Source organism: Rhincodon typus, chromosome 15 (genome assembly GCF_021869965.1).
Source record: "Rhincodon typus isolate 14 chromosome 15, sRhiTyp1.1, whole genome shotgun sequence".
In the NCBI taxonomy this organism is placed as follows: domain Eukaryota; kingdom Metazoa; phylum Chordata; class Chondrichthyes; order Orectolobiformes; family Rhincodontidae; genus Rhincodon; species Rhincodon typus.
The window spans coordinates 55,468,907-55,482,890 of NC_063346.1; the positions used below are offsets into that span (position 1 = coordinate 55,468,907).

Here is a 13,984-nt window from a genome sequence, read left to right on the forward strand (position 1 = left end):
CCTAATCCTGTTAGAATTTTATAAGTCCCTATGAGACGCCCCCTCATTTGTCTTAACTACAGTGAAAACAATCCTAAACTAGTCAATCCTCATACGTCAGTCCTGCCATCCCCAGAATCAGCCTGGTAAACCTTCGCTGCGTTCTCTCGATAGCAAGAGCATCCTTCTTCAGAAAAGGACACTAAAACTGTACACAATATTCTAGGTATGGCCTCACTAACACCCTGTATAACTGCAACAACACATCCCTGCTTCTGTTCTCAAAACCTCTCGCAATGAAGGTTTACATACCATTTACCTTCTTTACCCCCTGCTGCACCTGCATGCTTACCTTCAGCGACTGGTGCACAAGGACACCCAGGTCCCGCTGCACACTCCCCTCTCCCAATTTACAGCCTTTCAGGTAGTAATCTGCCTTGTTTTCATTTCCAAAGTGAATAACCTCACATTTATCCAAATTATACTGCATCTGCCATTGATTTGCCCACTCACCCAACTTTTCTAGATCATGCTGAAGGATCTCTGCATCCTCGTCACAGTTCACCCTCCCAACCCACTTGGTATCATCTGTAAATGAGATGTTACATTTTGATCCCTCATCCAAATCATGTATATTATGAAGAGCTGGGGTCCCAGCACTGATCCTGTGACACCCCACTAATTACTGCCTGCCAATTTGAAAAGGACCCATTAATTTCCACTCTTTGTTTCCTATCCATCTCAATACACTCCCCTCAGTCCCATGCATTTTAGTGTTGCACAATAATCCCTCATGTGGAACTTTTGTCATATGCTTGCTGGAAGTCCAAATATACCACATTGACTGGCTCCCCCTTGTCAACTCTACTAGTTAGACCTTCATAGAATTCAAACAGATTTGTCAAGTATGATTTCCCCTTCATAAATCCATGCTGACTCTGTCTGATCCTGACATTGCTTTCTAAATACTCCACTATAAAGTCCTTGATAATGGATTTGAGAATTTTCCCCACTACTGATGTTGGGCTTATTGATCTATAATTCCTTGTTTTCTCTCTACCACCCTTTTTGAATACTGGAGTGACATTAGCCACCTTCCAATCTGCAGGGACTGTTCCAGAGTCTATAGAATCCTGGAAGATGACCACAAATGCATCCACTATTTCTAGAGCTACCTCTTTAAGTACTCTGGGATTATCAGGACCTAGGGATTTATCCACCTTCAATCCCATCAATTTTCCCAGCACCATTTCTCTACTAATATTGATATCCCTCAGTTCTTCCCTCTCACTAAATCTTGCATTCTCCAACATTTCTGGTATCTGATTTGTGTCGTCTTTTGTGAAGACAGAATGAAAAGTATGTATTCAGTTGCTCAGCCATTTCTTTGTCCCCTATTATAGATTCCCTTGTTTCTGTCTGTGGAGGACCTACATTTGTCTTCATCAATCTTTTTCTCTTTACGTACTTGTAGAAACTCTTAGTTTCAGTCTTTATGTTCCCTGCAAGCTTACTTTCATATTTTTCTCTTCTTAATCAATCTCTTGGTCCTGTCTTTGCTGAATTCTAAACTGGTCCCAATCCTCAGGCATATTATTTTTCTTGGCCAATCTGTATGCTTCTTGCTTGGATCGGATACTATCTCTAGTTTTCCTTTCTAAGCCATGGATTGGCCCTCTTACCCATTTTGCTTTTGTGCCAGACAGGAATAAACAGTTGTTGCAGATCCTCCATGCGTTCCTTGAATGTTTGCCATTGCCTATCCACTGTCATCCCTTTAAGCAACTCTCTCCAATCTATCATATCCTCATAGTTTCCTTTATTAAGGTTCAGCACCCTAGTCTCCGAATCAGCTACCTCACTCTCCATCTTGATAAACAATTCTATCATCTCATGGTCACTCATCCCCAAGGGGTCTCGCACAGTTAGATTGGCAATGATTCCTTTCTTATTACACAGTACCCAGTCTAACATGGCCTGCTTTCTAGTTGGTTCCTCCACATATTGGTCAAGAAAACCATCCTGAATACACTCCAGGAATTCCTCCTCGACAGCACTGTGGCTAATTTGATTTGCCGAATCTATGTGCAGATTAAAATCACTCATGATCACCGATATTCCCTTATCACATGCGTCTCTAATTTCCTGTTTAATGCTATTCCCAACATCACTGCTACAGTTTGGGGGTCTATACACGACACCTACTAATGTTTTTTGCCCCTTGGTATTTCTCAACTCTTCCCATACTGACTCCACATTGTCAGAGCTAATACCCTTTCTCACTATTGTGTTAATTTCCTCTTTAATAAGTAAAGCCACTCCGTCACCTTTTCCTTTTCACCTGTCCTTCCTAAATACTGAATACCCTGGAATATTCCGTTCCCATCCCTGGTCACCCTGCAGCAATGTCTCTGTAATCCCAATTATATCGTACCCGTTTACATCTATCTGCATGATTAGTTCATCCACTTTATTGCAAAATGCTCCACACATTAAGGCACAAAACCTTTAAGCTTGCCCTTTTAACATTGTTTGTCTTGCTCTTACTTTTCCCAATAGCCTTGTTTAAATTTAGTCCTCAGTTTCTCTACTTATCACTTTACTACTTTTTGTTTTGTCCTTGCTCCCCCACTTCTCTGACTCCTTATATAGGTTCCTATCCCCATGGCATATTATTTTAAACCCTACCCAACTGCTCTAGCAAACATTCCCCCTAGGACATGAGTCCCAGGTGTAACCCATCCAGTTTGTACAGATCCTGCCTCCCCCAGAACTGGTCCCAATGCCCCAGGAATCTGAAACCTCCCCCCGCCCCGCCCGACACCATCTTTTCAGTCACGTATTCATCTGATATATCCTGTCATTTCTCCTCTGACTGGCACGTGCCACCAGTAGTAATCCTGAGATCACTACCTTTGAGAGATAGTAGGAACTGCAGATGCTGGAGAATCTGAGATAACAAGGTGTCGAGCTGGATGAACACAGCAGGCCAAGAAGCTGCAGCGGAATCTTCCATCAGAATTGTCAATTTCACAGACAATACCTTCAAGGTCAGCTGTGTCAGAATTTTTGACTGGTTCTAACATGCAACACTCATCTACATTGCAGAGCTGGATTTTTATGGATTTTTTACCATCAGAATATGGTAATGTAAACCGAAATGTCAGCCTTCCTGCTCCTCTGATGCTGCTTGGTCTGCTGTGTTCATCCAGCTACACACCTTTGAGGTCTGGTTTCTCAACTTTCTTCCTAGCTCCCTATATTCTGCCTTTAGGGCCTCATCCCTTTTTGTTTAAACCTTTGTTGTTTGTACCGATGTGTACCAGGACCACTGGCTGTTCACCCTCCCCCTCCAGAATGTCCTGTACCCACTCCTAGACATCCTTGACCTTACCACCAGGGAGGCAACCTACCACCCTGAAGTCTCGTTTGCGGCCACAGAAATGCCTGACTATTCTCCTTACAATTGAGTCCCCTATAACTATTGCCCTGGCACACTTTTTACTCCTCCCCATCTGTAGCAGTGCCCCTCGACAACACTCCCTCCACAAACCACTGTTTGGTTTTGGTGAGTGTGCCAATGTAAATCTTCACCCTGAACCGATCAGCATCTTCACAGCCCTCGGCTGGGTAAATAGACAAGGTCTTTTCTCTGGGGCGGGGAGGTCCAAAACTAGAGGGGCATAGGTTTAAGGTGAGGGGGGAAAGATTTAAAAGGGACCTAAGGGGCAACTTTTTCACGCAGAGGGTGGTGTGTGTGTGGAATGAGCTGCCACAGGAAGTGGTGGAGGCCAGTACAATTACAGCATTTAAAAGGCATCTGGATGGCTATATGAATAGGAAGGGTTCAGAGGGATATGGGCCAAATGCTGGCAAATGAGACTAGACTAATTTAGGATATCTGTTCGGCATGAATGTGATGGGCTGACTCGGCTGTTTCCATGCTGTACATCTCTATGACTATATGACTAATGTTGTTTAAAAGAAAACCCATAGGTTCTCCAATGACCTTTGACGTCTGACCTACATGTGACCCAAGGCTCACAACAATGGGGCTAACTCTCAACTGCCCTCTGGAATGAACACCAACTAAACAAAGGTGAGCGACAATGAGGGGCACAGAGAGGATAAATAGCCAAGGTCTTTTCCCCAGGTTAGGGGAGGCCAAAACTAGAGGGTGTAGGTTTAAGGTGAGAGGGGGAAAGATTTAAAAGGGACTTAAGGGGCAACTTTTTCGCACAGAAGGTGATGCATGTATGGAACAAGCTGCCAGAGGAGATGGTGGAGGCTGGTACAATTATAACAGTGTAAAAGGCATCTGGATGGGTACATGGATAGGAAGGGTTTAGAGGGATATGGGCTAAATGCAACTAGATAAGTTTAGGAAACCCGCTTGGCATGGACGAGTTGGACCGAAGGGTCTGCCTCCGTGCTGTATGACTCTATGATGCCCATTCCCATTGAAGAAGTAAAGAATGATTGTGTCATGGGACAGCACATCACTTCCTGTGATGAGTTCTACTGCTTCCCATCCTACAATAACTCGTTATACTACGTTGAAGGGGATGGGAGGGACATTAACGTCTTTGTGCACACAAACCTCAGATGGCTAATAAGCATCCCTGTTAGTTCAACAAAACCTTTCCCAAGACCTGCACCATCTCCAATGCATCTCACTGCCTTAAATGCAAATGAGAAGTGTGGGGCCGCCTTCAAGAATTAACCAAAACTTACATTGGTATACCCTTCATCAGAGTGTAATGTCCCGAGGCGCATCATCAAACAAATTTGACTCGGAGTCAACGTACAAGCATGTGACCGAACAGTCAAAAGTAAGGTGCCTTTTAAAGGAGGAAAGCGGGGCAGCGAGGTGTAGGGAGGGATTTCCAGAGCTCAGGTCTGAGCACCCCGTCGCCAATGGTAGAGCAAGAGGTTAGATTTAGAGGAGATTACAGAGATAGGGAGGGGCAGAGCCACAAGAAAGGATTGAAAATGCTGGATTTTATATTGAGTTGTTGCTGGACCGTGAGTCAATGTGTGCAGGGGCTTGGGTGAGGTTGGGAGTAGTGGGGGGAGGTGGGTCAGTGAATGGAATTTAGTACAAGCTAGGACACGGCCAGCAGAGTCAACGTAACCTCATTTATGTCAAGAGCTGAAGAGCCTTTGCAAGCAGCAGCGCCATCTCTTGACCAGGCATGGAAGCTACAAATCAACATGGCAAGGAGAGTCAGTCTCAATGGCTCAGTTTGTACACCCAGTCACTGGTTCAATTGCTCTGGAAGAGGTTTAGTGTGTTGGTATGTTTGCTGTGGTGTGTTAGCTGCTTTGACCAAAGGTGGGTTCCAGAGGGAGGTGACGAGAAGCCTCAGAGTCGGAGTCCAGGAGGCGGCAATTGACAAGGATCTCATGCACTCCATGAGGGACTCTGCAGTCATGTCAGGAGTGGTGCGTCCAGAAGTTGGGGGAGGGGTGAGGTGAAGGAAATCTGACCACATCAGGGAAAGACACAGTGATTCTTTCCTGTTTCCTGTTGTGAGTGAGCCTGTGAGGGGAGGTGTGAGTGAATGAGATTGAGAGTGACTGTGCAAATGAGTTTGAGTGAATGAGTGTTTGAGAGAACAAGTGTGAGTGACAAACAAATGAGTGGAGTGAATGAATGAGTGACTCTGTGTGAGTAAGAGTGTGTGAGAGAGAGTGTGTGAGTGAGAGTGAATGAATCAGTGTGAGCCAGTGAGAAAGTGAATAAGTGAGTGCAAGTGGGAAAGTGCAAATGAATGAGTTTGTATAGTGTGAGTGACAGTGTGAATGAATGAGTGTGTGAGTGAATGTGCAAGTGAGTGAGTGTGAGTGAACGAGTGCATGATTAAATTTTGAGTGAATGAGTGAGAGTGTGAATGAGAATGTGAATGAGAATGTGAGAGCATGAATGAATGAATGAGTGAGTGTGTGTGTTTGAGTGCGAGAGAGTGCGCGTGAGTGAGCATGTGAATGAGAGTGTGAGTAAGAATGTGAGTATGTGAGTGTGAATGAATGAATGGATGAATGATTGAGTGGGAGAGTGGATTAAGTGAGAAAATCTATGTGAGTGAGTGAGAGTGAGTGAGTGTGTGAGAGTGTGAATGAATAAGTGACAGAGTAAGTGAAAATGAGTGACAGTGTGAGTGAGAGTGTGAGTGTGAGCAAGTGAGAGACAGTGTGAATGCGAGAGTGTGAGCGAGTGAGTGAGAGTGTGAGCGAGTGAGTGAGAGTGTGAGTGGGTGAGTGAGAGTGTGAGCGGGTGAGAGACAGTGTGAGTGCGTGAGCGAGTGAGAGTGTGTGAGTGCGTGTGAGAGTGTGAGTGTGAAAGTATGAGTGAAGTTGAGAGTGAGTGAAGGTGTGAGCGTGAAACGGTGTGAGTGACAGTGTGAGTGTGAGAGTGTGAGTGAAAGTCCCCCGCGTCTATCTTGTTTGCCCTGAGGAGCTTTTCCGTTTTGATAATGGTGAAGGCAGTGATCCCACAGAGTAGTGCAACCAGAGCTATATCTGTCACATCACGGGAAGCTCAGCTATATGGAAATGGGGTCAAAGAACGGAAGAGCAATAGTGATGGGATGCTCTATAGTCAGGGGATCAGACAGGCAATTGTGCAGATGTAAACATGTCTGCAGGTTGGTGATCTCGCTGGTGCCAGGGTCAAAGGTTCTTTGAGTGGCTGCAGGAAAATGTTCCCACTGGCACAGGGTGACCAACCAGAGGGCTACAATGCTACCAATGACATGGGCAGGAAGAGGGATGTCATCCTGAAAGCAGATTTTAGGGACTTAGTCACCCTATTGTTATTCATTACAAATAAATAGATTTTAACTACAGATAAACAAGGATAAACTGCCTACATATAACTATTAGTTAAAATGCTAACCCACTTACAAACTGTATACACACATATAGACAAAAAGAAATGGATGTTATGGGCAGAGGGATAGACTGAGAAGGGATCTCAGTGAAACTTTTCTGCACGGTTTACTGATCGGAACACTGCTTCTCAATCTTCCTTCTACAGATACTTTCACTCATTTGCAGAAGGCACAGGGTGACAGGTTCATATCTATAAAAGTCTCTGCCTCAATTAAAAAGTCCCAGCTTGCAGCAACAGTTGAGGGGAGATAAACTGGCTGTCTTCAGACTTGAGAGGATTTCTTCTGCAGAGTAAAAACAGCTCCTTCCTTTTTAGTGGTTCAATGGCTTCCCTCTCCACGGTCACACGCCAAACTCTTCATGCACCCGGGAGCCAAACATATAGTTGTTGGCAGGCAGGATGCCAATGTCATTGAAAACTGGCTTCACAGACCATTCAGCTATTTGTTGCTGGTCAAATCTCCATTCATACACGTCCCTCTAATTCTAGCTCATCTGTAACTAGGTTTTCCCTACTGCTTGAAGCAACAGTGTTGTAAACAGCACTTACAATTTGTGTCAAGTAAATTCCTTCTATAGTCCTTGGCTTTTAAAATAGTCCTTTTCCCATTTCAGGTCACAATCAAACTTACAGAAAAATACAGTCTTTACGCTATGCAGGAGAAGACTCATAGCCAAAGAATGGTAGCTCAATGCAAGCTTGAAGAATAGAGCAGCCTTCAGGGCTCACTGAGCTCAGCAATTTCAGATCATAAAAGTATAGCTGCAATTATTTTTCTCAAGATAGAAGTTGGTGATAATTCCCATTTATGCCTCCTCTAGATTCATGCTTACTTGGTAGTTACCACCGCTTTAGCTTTTCAGTTATCCTTTTTGTCATTTAATCCCTCCTCCCTTCAACACAATCGCTTAGCTTCCCTTTCATTCTTTCTCTCCCTCCTTTCTATTAACTGCCTACCGGCTTCAAGACTGTTAAACCTTTGCCCAAATTTGACAAAGATGCATCGACTTGAAATGTTAGCCTTGCTTTTGTCTCCACAGATGTCACTGGACCTGCTTGGTATTTCCAGTATTTTCTGTTTTTTTTGTTCCTTGTCAGCCTCAGGGCTTCAATAAGAAATAGGAACATGAATCATCATTTCCCACACCTGCCTCCCACGATCCCCCCCACCGCTCCCCCTCAATCTGGCCCTTCCAGCCTGCTCTGCCATTCAATAAGATTATCTTCTCTCTGAACTTCACATTCCCATGCTAACTTCATAGTCCTTGATTCCTTTCTAACCCAAAACACGATGAACTCTGCCTTGAATATACTTAGCAATGATGGATCCACAATCTTCTGGGATAGAGAAAAGATTCACAGCCGTTTGGTAAAGATGTCTCTCCTGATCTCAGCCTGACAGCCTTCTTACTCAGATTCTTGTCAGGGCTGGAACACTGTTAGACTTGAATTAATATCCTAAGAACCAGGAACCACTCATTCTTAAGGACAGGGAGGAGTCGTGGTGCCTTCTCTCCCACAAGATAAAGCAGAACGTGCTGCAGAAACCTCTCCCTGGTATGGTAATGTCTCAGGAGACAGAAATGTTGCCAGACCTGTTAAATTTCTGCTTTTGTTTCAGGTCTTCAGCATCCTCCGCAGTATTCTGTCTTTGTTTGAGTGCTTCAGCTCCCTACTGCAGATCTTATTTATAACATTTCTTATAGCCTTTCCACACTTTTGCCTAAGCACCCTTTGATCTCTATGTCCTTGTTTGTAATGATCTGCCTGTACTGCTCGAAAAAAGCAGCTTTTCACTGTTCTTCGATACATGTGATTACAATAAAATAAATCAAATCAAATCTCTTCCAGCCTTGATAGTGCCAACCCTTTACAAACATGGCCACCGCGCCTTTACCTGTACTACTGCAGATAGTTATTTCCATTACCAACATGGACACCAGCGCTTTAATCTGTATGACTGTAGACATGGTCCTCCATTACCAACATGGCCACCGGGACTTTACCTCTATTCTATCAGATATAGTAGGAACTGCAGATGCTGGAGAATCTGAGATAACAAGGTGTAGAGCTGGATGAACACAGCAGGCCAAGTAGCATCATAGGATGCTGTGTTCATCCAACTCTACACCTTGTTATCTCTTTACCTCTTTTGTGTTATGCATGGTTCTCCATTACCAATATGGCCACTGAGTCCACACCTGTTTTGGAGTAGACGTCGTGCTCTATTACTAGCATGGCCATTGAGCTTTTACCTGTATTGCAGTAGACATAGTCCTCCATTACCAGTATGGCCACCATGCTTCAACCTGTATCATAGTAGATATAATCCTCCATGTCCAACATGGCTACCATTCCTTTACCTGGATCATTGTACACATGCGCTCCAGTACTAACATGGCCGTGCACGTCCCACTTTCCCCGATGTGCGCAGGCGTGGTGGGACTGCAGTTCCCGGTGTGCAGAGCGGCAGGACCGCCTTTCCTATGTGAGTGCATTACCATGGTTACAGTAGGTGGCTGGGGAGGAGAGTAAGGTGTTGTAGTAATTAGTAATGGTCAGGAGGAATGGAGAAATAGGCGAGAGTGAAATAGATATAGATAGGGAGTGAGTCAGGGCCAGGGTGGTATTGAAACAGAGTGAGAGGGAAGGTCAAGGATGTTGTGACTGTCAAGAGTCAGGGCACAGAATGGTCAATGTCTCCCTTCTAAATGGCAGAAAGTCAAGATGCTCATTGAGAGAGAGGAAAACGTCCATTTTGAAGCTGCAGCTTTGATAGGCTGAGGGAAGAGGAGAATAACAAAACAATCAGGAAGAGGGGAACAGGTTGATGAGAAGGGATAAAATGAAAGCGAATGAAGCAATGAAGATAATTACCTGGCCAAAAACAAGTTACTGCCACTACAACACACAGTTACTGGATGCTGGGGTGTGCTGTGAACATAGGGGTACAAATTACACAAGGAGTACAAAGTAGTTGTAATGCAAGAGGCCCATTGCATGGTTGGAAATTGGAGAGGGTTAAACCTCACCCAGATTTACAGAGAAGAATATGTGACTGATTGAAGTTTATGCAGATTGTGAGGAGATCAAGATAACGGAGAAGGACGTACCCATCGTTGTTGTCAGTAGAATAGAGAAGTGCGTCCTGGAGTTTGCTTTCTCGTAAACACCACTGATCCTAGAAATTCAGTGCTGAATGTGTGAATTTTCCAAATTATGCTCATCTGAACAATATAAAACTGTGCAAATGTAGATAATGTTTCAAGGCTTGTCTTGTTGAACTGTTTGAATACATGGGTGAAGTTTAGCTCAATGATATGGTGACAGCCATGGGAACAACCTGAGACAGTTAATTAAAAATTAGCATGCCACGCTGCTTAAACATGTCTTTTTTTTAAAAAAAAATTCTCTTTCTCTAGTGTACTGAGACCAATACATAAGCAAATCTTGCAAGACAGGAGGAGTCATTCAGAAGCTACCCAGGCCAGGGTTAGAACTATTGGGCTGTTCAACTGGAGACTGGCTGTATTTTATACAAAGGAAGGTCTACACTGAACTTAGAACCAAATGCTGTGAGATTGTACAATCAAATGGAGAAAGAAGTGCCGAATTTACCTGTGGAGGTACAACAATTTAATTGTGCTTTTAGTTGAACTAGTCTTTCAACTTCATGTCATTAATTCAAGGCTTGATTATTCTAATGCTTCTCTGACTCGCCTCGCATAGTGAGCTCCTCCAAAGTTCTGCATGACGTCAAATAAGCTGTGTTCATCCACCACCCTTTCCCTTGTTGATCCAAATTAGTTCCTGAGCTGGGCAACACTTCGATTTAAAATTCTCATTCTTGTTTTCAAATCTGTGATCCATGAAGGCATACTAGTTATTTTTGTTCTGGGAAAAGATTCTGAACAAGTGTAAGGTTTTGAGATTTAAAAATAGATTAGTTTCTTTGCTGAACCCATATTTCTGCTGGTTTATCGAAGCATTTGTCAGTTAGTAAACAGCTGTTTCCACACGCTGGTAACCAAAAGATTACTGCGGGCACAACTAAAAACCTTATTTTCACATTCAATTTTCCATTGATGATAGCATAAACCGAGGAAGCTCTTTGTACTTTACAGTTTGTCATCTGTTGTAAGCTGTCCATTGAGTGACTCAAAATGGGACAGGTTTTGATTTGTGCCATAAATAACCTTACAGGGTAGAAGCATGCCTTTTTGTTTTAAAAGCTGGGGACTTCACTGCTCCTGCACCCGGTTTTAAATTGAACTGTTTTAATGCAGTAGGGTGAGTGATGTACCAAGTGGGAGGAGTGTTTTAATTGAAAATTTCAAGAGATTAAAGGAACCTGTTGGGTAGGTCGAGAGATAAAGGCTTCTTGTTGCTTCTAGAGTCTAGGACTTGGGAGATGCAGGTATAGTTACTACATTTAAAAGGCATTTGGATAAGTACATGAATAGGAAAGGTTTGGAGGGATATGGACCAAATGCAGACAGTTGGGACGTTTATTTAAGGATTATGTTTGGCATGGATGAGTTGGACTGAAGTGTCTGTTTCGATGCTGTATGACTCTATGAATCTAAAATGGTGGGGTTGTGATCTCTTGTCTCGGGGGTTCCTTTTTGTTTTGAAGGGAAACATCTTTGAAGAACTTGGCGCTATTCATGGCACAGGCATTTATACGAGTCAAGTGACACATGTTTGTTTGTAGATAAAGGGGGAAAAACGTTCCTACTCCCCCACTGTTTCTTTTAAGGAGGTGTTTCTGGCTAACCTTCCCTTACTCCAAGCATCATTGTTCATGTATGAGTGCCGATGGTAGGAAAAGTGAATGTCCTTAGCAGCTTTCACCACCTCAGAATATCCCCACATACTTTTTAAAGGGTATCTGCCGTTGTATTGTAGCAGATGATGCGGTCAGTTATGCAATAAACTAGTAAGATTTAGTGTAATGAAATCAGAAAATGCTCAAAATACTCAACGCCTCTTTCACCATTAATGAAAAGAAAGGACCTTCCTTTCGAACTGAAGGAAGATAGAAATGTTTTGATCAAGTGAATGGCGAGGGGAACAACAAAAGTTTGAGATCTGGATAAGATGTAGGGCAGGAGTGATTAAACAATAGAAGTTTTCAGGGTATGCAAGGTTGTCGTAAAGAAACACAAGATTTGTCTAGGGTGACTGTGAATGGCAGAATAGTTTTTAGACAACCTTCCAGCTCCTTCTCACATTAGTGCAGTGCACTCTGAGAGGAGAGATGTAAAACGTCTCTTTCAAACAGCACCTCTGACAGTGCAACAGGCCCTCAGTACTGTATCGAAGCAGCAGCCTGGATTTTGTGCCAAAGTTGCACTGTGACATCTGAACCCATGTCAGTCTGGGAGGTGGGAATCCATAGAATCCGTTGAATCCCTATAGTGTGGAAACAGGCCATTTGGCCCAACGAGTCCATACCGACCCTCTGAAGGACATTCCACCTAATGCCCCTAACCTACACTTCCCTGAATACTACGGAGAATTTAGCATGGCCAATCCACATAACTTACACATCTTTGGACTGTGGGAGAAACCTCAGCACCTGCTGGAAACCCATGCAGGTACAGGGAGAATGTGTAAACTCCACACAGAATGCCACCAACTGATCCATATTTGGCATCTGTAGTGTATTTTGCAAAAGATTCAGCTACCAATCTGGTACTTTCTCATCATTGGTATGTGGATTCCACTTGATAATGATGCAGAGCAGGCTTCCTGGCTCTTCAGAACTCTGAAGTATCAATGGCACTGACCTAACCACAACCATACAAGAAATTGAACCCAAGATCATCTTGATCTGTGCAGCTTACTGTTCACTAGATAAACTCCCTGAACTGTCAGGGTATAACAATGCTTGTTTATTCTGAAAAGCCATTTTAGCGCAAAAGCATTCTGAACTTGTAGTGAATGGAGTTTATACTCCCCTATGACCAGGTGTTTGGTGGTGACTGTGACCAAAAGAATGGACCTCTGTGTGTGTTGAGGTTTTCTTCATATCACTGCAAGAGTATGTGGAGTTAGAACAAGTCACCTAGAATTGAGATTTGTTACTGCTGGCTGTTTTCAGCACAATAAAGCCAACTTTACTTCACAATAGAATGGAAAAGTGGCACATTATTGACGTGGAGAGTCTGACATTTCAGAACAATGAGGTACCAAGGGATCTGGATGTCCAAGTACATGAATCACAAAAAGTTGGGAAGCAGGTACAGCCAGCGATTTTAAAAAGGCAAACTGGAAAGTTGTTGTCTATTGTGGGAAGAATGGAATATAGATGTCTGGTGTTTTGTTACAGGCGTACAGGCCTTTGGTGAGACCAGATCTAATATACTTTCCACAGTTTGGTCTGCTTATTTAGGAAAGGATGTAATTGCATTAGACTCAGTACAGAGATGATTCACTGGATTGATTCCTGGGCAGAGGATGTTTCTCCTGTGAGGAAAGGTCAGATAGACTGGACCGGTGTCTGTTGGAGTTTCAGAGAATGAGAGCTGATCTCGTCGAAACATATCAGATTCTGAACAGACTTGGGTACTGATTCTAGAGACTAGAACTAGCGGCATAGTTTAAAAATAAAGTTTAAGGTGCAGAGATGAGGAGAATTTCTTTTCTCTGAGGGTTGAGAGTCCGTGGAACTCTGTGCCCTAGAGTGCAGTGGTGGCAGGATCACTGAATGCTTTAAAGGCCGAGGTAAGCAGAATCGTGATTGACAAGGGTATCAAAGGTTATCTGGGAGTAGGCGGGAAAGTGGAGTTGAGGCCACAACCATGATCTTATTGAATGACACAGCACGTTTGTGGGGCCAAATGGCCTCCTTGATCTCCTTATTTGTATGTTCAATCTAATATGCAAAAATGGTCAAATTTGGTACATTGCTTCTTTATAACAATTTGTTTAGGATTGCTTTCAATTTGCTATACTTTGACATGCTGTCTGTACCTACTCCTTCAGTTCTCTGGCTGAATCACTGTGGCTCCGAACTGCCTTCAATCTGCTCTGTGGCTTCGGCAAGGTTGTAGTTCCCAAACCCACCCTAGCTGAGGAGTTGAGATAACAAGGTGTAGAGCTGGA

At 43.5% G+C, this 13,984-nt stretch overlaps 1 protein-coding gene across 3 annotated transcripts in view; it reads left to right on the plus strand.

Moving 5' to 3' along the window:
* Positions 1-9,283: 9,283 nt before the first annotated feature.
* Positions 9,284-13,984, plus strand: part of lrrc29 (leucine rich repeat containing 29) — a 30,784-nt gene continuing 26,083 nt past the window's right edge. For 2 of the 3 annotated variants that reach the window (XM_048605850.1, XM_048605852.1), the window contains exons 1-2: positions 9,284-9,362; positions 10,297-10,500. In XM_048605850.1, the coding sequence (XP_048461807.1) occupies positions 10,468-10,500 (33 nt within the window). In that variant the 5' untranslated portion in view covers positions 9,284-9,362; positions 10,297-10,467. Of the gene's footprint in view, positions 9,363-9,411; positions 10,016-10,296; positions 10,501-13,984 lie in introns of those variants that run through there. The other variant, XM_048605851.1, reaches the window with a different exon arrangement.